This window comes from Scophthalmus maximus, chromosome 12 (assembly GCF_022379125.1).
Source record: "Scophthalmus maximus strain ysfricsl-2021 chromosome 12, ASM2237912v1, whole genome shotgun sequence".
NCBI classification, from domain to species: domain Eukaryota; kingdom Metazoa; phylum Chordata; class Actinopteri; order Pleuronectiformes; family Scophthalmidae; genus Scophthalmus; species Scophthalmus maximus.
In genome coordinates, this window is record NC_061526.1 from 7,951,822 (window position 1) to 7,960,163 (window position 8,342).

The 8,342-nt window shown below is 46.1% G+C and overlaps 1 protein-coding gene across 1 annotated transcript; it reads left to right on the plus strand.

Annotated features, from left to right (window-relative positions):
• Positions 1-251: 251 nt before the first annotated feature.
• gc2 (guanylyl cyclase 2) lies at positions 252-7,827 on the plus strand. Its single transcript, XM_035615681.2, has 23 exons — positions 252-518; positions 660-788; positions 856-1,035; positions 1,193-1,310; positions 1,483-1,784; positions 1,865-1,996; positions 2,074-2,177; positions 2,402-2,520; positions 2,738-2,822; positions 2,935-3,031; positions 3,194-3,316; positions 3,571-3,651; positions 3,726-3,902; positions 4,085-4,241; positions 4,333-4,482; positions 4,593-4,741; positions 4,830-4,993; positions 5,323-5,515; positions 5,602-5,776; positions 5,919-6,017; positions 6,217-6,311; positions 6,413-6,498; positions 6,628-7,827. Exons 1-23 carry the CDS (start codon positions 252-254, stop codon positions 6,725-6,727), a joined length of 3,282 nt encoding a protein of 1,093 aa, XP_035471574.2. The 3' UTR covers positions 6,728-7,827.
• Positions 7,828-8,342: the final 515 nt, after the last annotated feature.

Below are 8,342 nucleotides of genomic sequence, written 5' to 3' on the forward strand. Positions count from 1 at the left end.
TCGGCTTGTTCCCTATCAACATAAAACCTTAAACGGGAATCCACGTGAACATGCAGGAAGACTGGCGTCGAAGGTCTTTCTGGAATATGAAAGGGGTTATTTGACGGTAGGTTTAGGTAAAGTGGATACAACAGTCGTTGTGGTGCAACAGTGTTTGATTTATAATCCTTTGTTTTCCCAGGGAAGCAGCATCAGCATCAGACCTTCCCCCTCCGGGTTCTTGTGAAGTCTGGAGGTTGTGAAGCCTCGAGATGCCACCACAGCATCCTTCCCCTGCTTCCATGCATCCATCCTTCCGCGGCTTCCAGAGGTTCCTCTTGGTTCTCCTGGCCTCCCTTTGTTTGCCACCCCACCTGGTCCAGGCAGCCTGGTTTCGGGTTGGAGTGGTGGGACCGTGGGGATGTGACCCTCTGTTTGCCAAGGCCCTTCCCAGTGTGGCAGCGCAGCTCGCCGTCAACCGCATCAACAGGGACCCGTCGCTATCCCGCGCCGCGATGTTCGACTACACCGTGCTGCAGGTACGCTGTCAACCTCACCTTTCATCTGATATCATGTAATGTGACAGACACAGAGGTGAGGGTGGTGCACTCAATCATGACTGGCTGGTTGGTTCATTGATTAATTTGAGGACCTGATTTAAAGTGGAACTCCCTTCTCAGGAGCCATGTGAGACATCGAGGGCACTGGAGGCGTTCCTGGGTTTCCACACCAAGGCCTCGGGGTACATTGGTCCGGCCAACCCGGGCTACTGTGACGCTGCCTCAATGCTGAGCAAAGGCTGGAACAAGGTACGTGTGAATGGTATTTAATGGCTGTTTACATTGCCAGTCCATTAAAAGAATGTTCCTCTCGCAGGCTTTGTTTCCTTGGGGTTGTGTTGGTTACGAGTTGGATGATGTTCGGAGCCACCCGACCTTCGCCCGCTCCATGGTGAGGCCCACTTGGGTGCTGTTCAGCATCTTGAATTACTTCAGGTGGGCCCACATTGGCATCATCTCTTCCTCCGAAGGCACTTGGGTGGAGACGGCCACTAAGGTTTGACTTTGCTAGGAGGCAATAGACCTAATTAAGAGGCCAAAAACATCAAGTACTCAAAATACAATTGCTATTTTTCCTGCTATTCCAGCACTTTGATTTGCTTGTTTGAGTTCCTCTCGTCAGCCCGTGTTGTTGTTGTCGCTATCCTGTTCAGGTCGCTGATTCCTTGAGGAGCCATGGTCTGTCAGTCAGACTGGTCAGTTTCTTGGAGAACACGCCTCACGGCATCAGACGAACTCTCGCCAAGATTCGCAAGATGAGTGAAATACGCGGTGGGTACTGATTCATCACAGAAGAAGGTTTACTATCTGTATCTGGAGATCATAACGTCCCAGGGAACATCATCTTCCACGGATTTCCATCACACACATCATCAAATGAAGGCAAAATTAATCGTGATACTTTGGACTGTTACAAACTTGTCAATGTCATTTCTCGTCCTAGTTTTGATCCTGTGCATGCACTCTGCGCTGATCGGCGGCGGAGTACAGAAGCTCCTGTTGGAGACGGCATACGACATGCAGATGACTGACGGCTCCCTGGTCTTTGTGCCCTACGACACCTTGCTCTACAGCCTTCCCTACCGCAACGTCACCTACCCGGCTCTGAAGAGCAACAGCAAACTGCTGCGAGCCTACGACGCCGTGCTGACCGTCACCATCGACTCACCCCAGATGTCCTTCTACGAGGCCTATGGAGAAGCCATGGAGATGGGGGAGGTGGCGAGGACCCTGAAGCCACAGCAGGTGAGGCACAAAGCTTAAGAAACATCATGTTGAAATGCCCTCAAGCAAGGTTGTTTGAGTTTGGAATCTGTGCACTGCAGGTGTCGCCTCTCTTCGGGACTATCTACAGCTCGGTCCTATTCATGGCCCACGCGGTGCATCGTGTTCGGCAGTCAGGGGAGTGGATGTCTGGAGGGAACCTGGCGAGACAAACCCACAACCTGGCCTTTCAGGTACTGGGGAGTCTAAAATTGTTACAATTATATAAGGGCAGTTCCAACTACATGCTGTATCTTATATAATGTTGCAGGGCTTCAGCCACCCAGTGAAAACCAACAGCTCTGGAGCAGCCTTGCTCGACTACCTCATACTGGACACAGACGGACTCTCCTGGGAGCTGAAGCCAGCGTACAGGTACGCCAGGAGAATAGAGCGATAAACAACTGAGCAATGAGTTGTGAAATATTGATATATTGAAAGGAAAGGGAGTCTTGGAATGGATTGTGTTGAGTTTTGAGACCATAGTTTGAGTTTTGCTATTTGGTTCCATTGTATTCTAGTGCATCTATATAAGAGAAGAATGATTTCTCAGAAGTTGTAGTTGCAATAATAAGTTCTAAGAATGATCACATTGACAGGATCGACATGGAGGTTGGTATGGTGCGCTTTCTGGGCCGAGACATCCACTTCCCTCGAGGCTACGGACCCAGGAAAGACGCCTCCTGCTGGTTTACTCCTGGAGTCATCTGCTCAGGGGGTGAGGAAATATCATTTCAATATAATGTGTATTTTATTTAATTTAATTTAATAACATAATAATGATATTGTACTTTTCCAATGATCAAGGATGTTACAAATAAGCATATTCCTGCACATGCGCCTAAAACAAGCTGTTTAGCAAGGATTGTTTATGTAAGTGCATATATGTGGCCAGCTAAATGTGTATTGTCCAAACTCTTCCTATTCTGTTCCAGGAGTGGATCTGTTCACAACCATCAGGATGTTTCTCTGGGCGATCGCCGTCTCTGTGTTTGCTTTGGCACTGATTTACTGCATCAGGTACCAAGTCTGCAAGAAGTTGTAGTGTTTGGCCTAGATTCTCATTTGTGGTTGGTGGTGCTTCAGTCACCATTCACATTTAAAGGACTTCTCCCGGTCTCTTGTCGCCTAGGCGACGCGTCAATCAGATTCGACTGGTCAGGGGTCCAAACAAGATCTTGCTGACTCTGGCAGACGTCACATTCATAAACCCGTCGCTTAGCAACAAGGTCAGCCTCTGTTTGACATATCGGTTAGAGTCAAAGTTCTACTAAAAGTCAAATTACACAAGAGGAGGTTGTTGTAAATGTTGATGCATTAATATGAATTTAATTAATTACACAGTATCTGTGTAAATCGTGGTCTGACATCCTGAACTGGACTCTCTACAGAAACTGAGTTTGGACGACAGCAAAGCGAGCGGCATGAGGAGCACGTCGGACCGCAGCGTCGCCTCACCGGTCTCCACACTATCCCCGGCCACCTACGAGAACTCCAATGTTGTCATATACGAGGTGACGGCCGTCTGTAATGTAAACTTTAATATGTATCGTACAATGCCAAACTTCTCTACAGGGCTTTCCAATCTGTAGAGACTGTAGAAAAATGGCCCAGTGGCCAAAATTAAAGGTCTCAATCCAACTCTGACTAAGTTAGGATCAAACTTGTGTGTGTTTTAACCTCTTGATTAAATGTAGTTTTGAGCCTGAAAAAAATAATCTCATTAAAGTCTTAACACTTAACTTTCTTTGGTGTTCCTCTCCTGCAGGGGGACTGGGCTTGGCTGAAGAGACTTCCTGATGGGTTGTTCAGCAGAATCAACCCCAAAACCAGTCATGTGTTTGAACTGGTACGTCATGTTGTTGTGAGACATATACTGTTTTATTTTGGGAAAAAATGGTACTAATTTAACAAAGTTTGCAGATGAAAGACATGCGTCACGAGAACATCAACCCCTTCCTGGGCTTCTTCCACGACTGTGGCGTGTTTGCCATTGTGACCGAGTTCTGCTCCAGAGGAAGCCTGGAGGACCTGCTGCTGAACGACGAAGTGAAACTCGACTGGATGTTCAAGTCCTCTCTGCTGCTGGATCTCATCAAGGTTATTGGATGCCAGTGACATTTAAATCATTGGATGAAATTGGAAAACGTTGGAAATTTGCACCATTTTCATTGTAGAAATACCTTCAGAGCACTGAAAACCAAAGAGTTCTAGTGTTGCTGAAAATAATTTTGGCTATTTACAGCATGACCAGTTCAAAGAATCAATGTTTTCCTTCTCAGGGTATGAAGTACCTCCACCACCGCGGAGTGTCCCACACCCGTCTGAAGTCCAGTAACTGTGTGGTGGATGGCCGCTTTGTTCTGAAGGTCACAGATTACGGCTACAACGAGGTCCTGGAGTCTGGGAGGTTCCCTTACACCGAACCACCTGCAGAGGGTGAGAGAAACGAACCAGGGTCACATTCAGATTGTCCCAGTGGGAGTTGCCACTTTACAGAACCAAAGTGAAACAGTTATGTGCGTTCCAGAGTTGCTGTGGACAGCTCCAGAGATCCTGAGGAGCGGGCAGCCAGGGCTTCATGGGACTCTGCCCGGCGACGTGTTCAGCTTTGCCATCATCATGCAGGAGGTGGTGGTCAGAGGGCCTCCGTACTGCATGCTGGACCTCTCCGCTACAGGCAAGACAATTCATCCTAAGCCTGAAAATACAGGACAATACAGGTTTTGGACTGACGGACTTCCAACAGCTAAACTGCTAGCATGCAGCTGACGTTTCTCTGTGTTTCAGACATCGTAGAGAAGCTCTGTAAGCCACCTCCTCTGTGTCGTCCGGCGGTCAGTCCAGACTACGCCCCATTTGAGTGCATCCAGCTGATGAGACAGTGCTGGAACGAACAGCCGGACAAGAGGCCGAGCTTTGATGAGATCTTTGACCAGGTCGGATGGAGGATTGTACCTCATTCAAGCAGTGATATCTAGCATATTGGATTGAAAGTGGTTTACTTTGTTATCCCCCACATCTCAGTTTAAGAACATCAACAAGGGGAAAAAGACCAACATCATAGACTCCATGCTGAGGATGCTGGAGCAGTACTCGTCGAACCTGGAGGAGCTGATCAGAGAGCGGACGGAGGAGCTGGAGATCGAGAAGCAGAAGACGGAGAAGCTGCTGACACAGATGCTGCCTCCGTGAGTTAACCCAGAGCATTGAAACAGCCCCTCCAAGACCAACCGGAAGACCTGCATTGCCACCCCGAGCCACAATGCTAGTGTTGCTAAAAAAATAAGCTACAATGGAATAAAACTGATGGAAAAGAACAAAAGAATTACTTTGCAGGACCAAATTGCCTCAAATCTAATTTAGAACTTTAGAAACAGAGAATTTCAAACGTTTTGAGAGTTGGATTAGACCTCAAGTTTGAGTTTGACCCTGTGGGCCTTGGGAGGTATATAAAGTATAATTGTGCAGCTACAATAATCTGCACACGTCAACCTTGTGCTCTTCTTCTTTCCTTCAGATCTGTGGCAGAGGCTTTGAAGGTGGGCGGCACAGTCGAACCGGAGTACTTTGACAGCGTGACACTTTACTTCAGCGACATTGTCGGGTTCACCACCATCTCGGCCAACAGCGAACCCATCGATGTGGTCAACCTGCTCAACGACCTCTACACGATCTTCGATGCCATCATAGGAAACCATGATGTCTACAAGGTGCTTTTCTCTTGTCTTTTATTCAGTTCTGTTAATGCAAATCCTTTTAGATAGATTGCTGCTAACTGTATTGTGTTCCGCCCTAGGTGGAGACCATCGGCGATGCTTACATGGTCGCATCCGGTGTCCCCGTCCCTAACGGCAACCGCCATGCTGCAGAGACAGCCAACATGGCTCTCGACATCCTCAGCGCTGTGGGAACCTTCAAGATGAGACACATGCCTGACGTTCCTGTCAGGATACGAATAGGACTGCACACAGGTGTCAGATGATATTTACTGTTGAGACAGCGGCTAGTGTTAGTACTTAGTTGCCAGGGGAGAAATATGAAATTAATTTACATTTACTCCTTAGACCCAAAACCCCTTTCATGAAACTGTGTTTGGTTCTGTGTTTTGTGAAGGTCCGTGTGTGGCAGGTGTGGTGGGTCTGACGATGCCTCGCTACTGTCTGTTCGGAGACACCGTGACCACTGCCTCTCGCATGGAGTCCAGCGGGATGCGTAAGATCAGATGCAGTGTTATGGCTTATTTTCAACTTTATATTGTTTTATCTCACAACTCTAATCCAGTTGGCATATTTGGTGCCAAGTGCTCGTTGCTGTTGTCACTGATGATTACTCAAATGATGTGGCTTGCATTGTGATGTCTTTTCCTTCTTGTTCTAATTTCTTTTATTCCTTTTTGTTGCATTTGCTGAAGCCCACAGGATCCACGTGCACCAGAGCACCGTGAAGATCCTGCGGGACCTACATCTCGGGTACAAGCTGGAATTGAGAGGCAGGACGGAAGTCAAGGTGCAACCCTTCATCGGGCACAAGATTCTGGCAACGCGATCACAAGACAACAAAAATCTGCATCTCAATATCTTTCTTTATCTTTTTTTCTTTTTCCTCAGGGGAAGGGAATGGAGGAGACCTTCTGGCTTGTAGGGAGAGATGGATTCACCAAACCTCTGCCCGTTCCTCCGGAACTCAAAACTGGGTAGGAACAACTGTTCAAATCTAGTTGGCAGACAGCAAGTGTCCGAGCCTTTGCAGGACTCCAGTATGCATGTGTGTTGTGTTTGTTTGTATCTCTGTTGTGTTCATGCTGTTTACTTTGTCCCAACAGGCAAATGGCCCACGGGCTGCAGATGGCCGAGATAGCCCAGTACAAGAAGCTGAAAGCCGAGAAAGAGAAACAGGAACAACTTGCAAAGAAGAAAAACTGACCGCAACGCTGCCTAAGACGACCACGACGACGATGACAATGTCATGATGTGGCACCACTGACTGACCCATAGGTCACGAATTTAGCTGGACTGGACCTTAAGAACTGTGTGTGTGTGTGTCTGTGTGTGTGTGTGTGTGTTAACAGCTTGAGTCCTGTGTGGATCTATGTTTAGAGGCGGTGACTCAGCAGAGCAGGGATCTGCAGAAGCTGTGCCCGTCAGCAGGCGAAGGAACGCCGCTAATCTCCCACTCACTTCCCCGACTCTCCGTCTGGGGGGGGGGAGGAAGAGAGGAGGAGGGAGACAAACTGTGATAGCAGGAGGGTAAAGGAGGCAAGAGAAGATCATCTTTTCCTTTCACCGCCTTCTCTTTGTTCTGCCTCCGGTTGGTTTGAGGAAAATACACCAATCAAAAATATTCCAAAAAATAATGAGCTTTTTTGTTTGTTTAACTTTTTGGGCATTATTTTTTAAAGAGTTAACAGTAGTATTATTGTTTTAGTATAATAGTGCAGGTGTATAGACAGTATGTGAGGGGGAGAGACAGGAGGAGTCAACTTCAACGGCAGGACGACATCTGAGCTGCAAATAATTATTATTTATTGATCATTTGGTACGAAAGATAATTATTATTTTTTCAGTTTTACTGTTTCATTTTTTTCTCCCTCATGATAGAAAAGGTGTCCTGAACGTAGAAAAGAGATCATTGTATTTCAGATTCTCCTATCGACAGCAGCTTTGAGTCCGCTTCTTGTTATTTCTTTCAATCAAATTTTAATAAACTTTTTAATGCAACGGTGAAGCTGATTTTAAAAAACAATCCCACGGCGCCACCTGGTGGTCAAAAACGGAATAAACTAAGATTTAGTCAAACTACAGATGGCATCCTGGAAGCTCTGCAGGACAGGATTATCCTCGCTGATCCTCAGTGTGTGTGTGTGTGTGTGTGTGTGTGTGTGTGTGTCCATTTAGAATCCTAAAACTGACAGACTACCACACCCTCATTTTTTTTTTACTGTATAGATAATGGACTCACACTCTCACAGGTGTGAGTGTGTTTTAGCAGAGGTTCCCATCATGTTGAGTGGGTGTCCCATTAAAATGACCTGGTTTAGTATCTATAAAAGTTGTGTGTCGCAATTTTTCCTTCTCAAATAATTTCAGCTAAATAATTTTCAAGAGCTAAAAGGTTAAAAACGTTGGAAAATTTCACGAGGAAATAGGAATTATAAGACTATATATATATATATATATATACACATATACATTACAATGTTACCACACTTAAAGTGCTGGTGCACTTTAATCACACTTTTAATAAATTTCTCTATTTTCTTTATTTTTAATTGGTCAAACAGTGAGAAAAGTGAGATTATCATTGAATAGAGTTATTTTTGCCAAAATAGGAATTTCAACACATTTGCTGCAAGAAGTAGAAATTCACTGATACACAATCTAACCTGATTTTCTGTTCACTGCCACGTTCACACAACCGCTTCTGGGTACTTAAAGTGAAGACACTTGCATGAAAAACACACAAAGACTGTAAATGAAGATGTTAATAACACACATGCGAGGCGTGCACTCTGTATCACAAACAGTGCAGGGGTCAAAG

What these genes read in the sequence shown, in the direction of transcription:
- gc2 (XM_035615681.2), top strand. Translation starts at nt 252, where the DNA reads ATGCCACCACAGCATCCTTCCCCTGCTTCCATGCATCCATCCTTCCGC. An exon ending in CACCGAACCACCTGCAGAGG is followed by an intron (nt 4,242 to 4,332) that starts GTGAGAGAAACG and finishes TGTGCGTTCCAG; the next exon opens with AGTTGCTGTGGACAGCTCCA. An exon ending in GAAACCATGATGTCTACAAG is followed by an intron (nt 5,516 to 5,601) that starts GTGCTTTTCTCT and finishes GTTCCGCCCTAG; the next exon opens with GTGGAGACCATCGGCGATGC.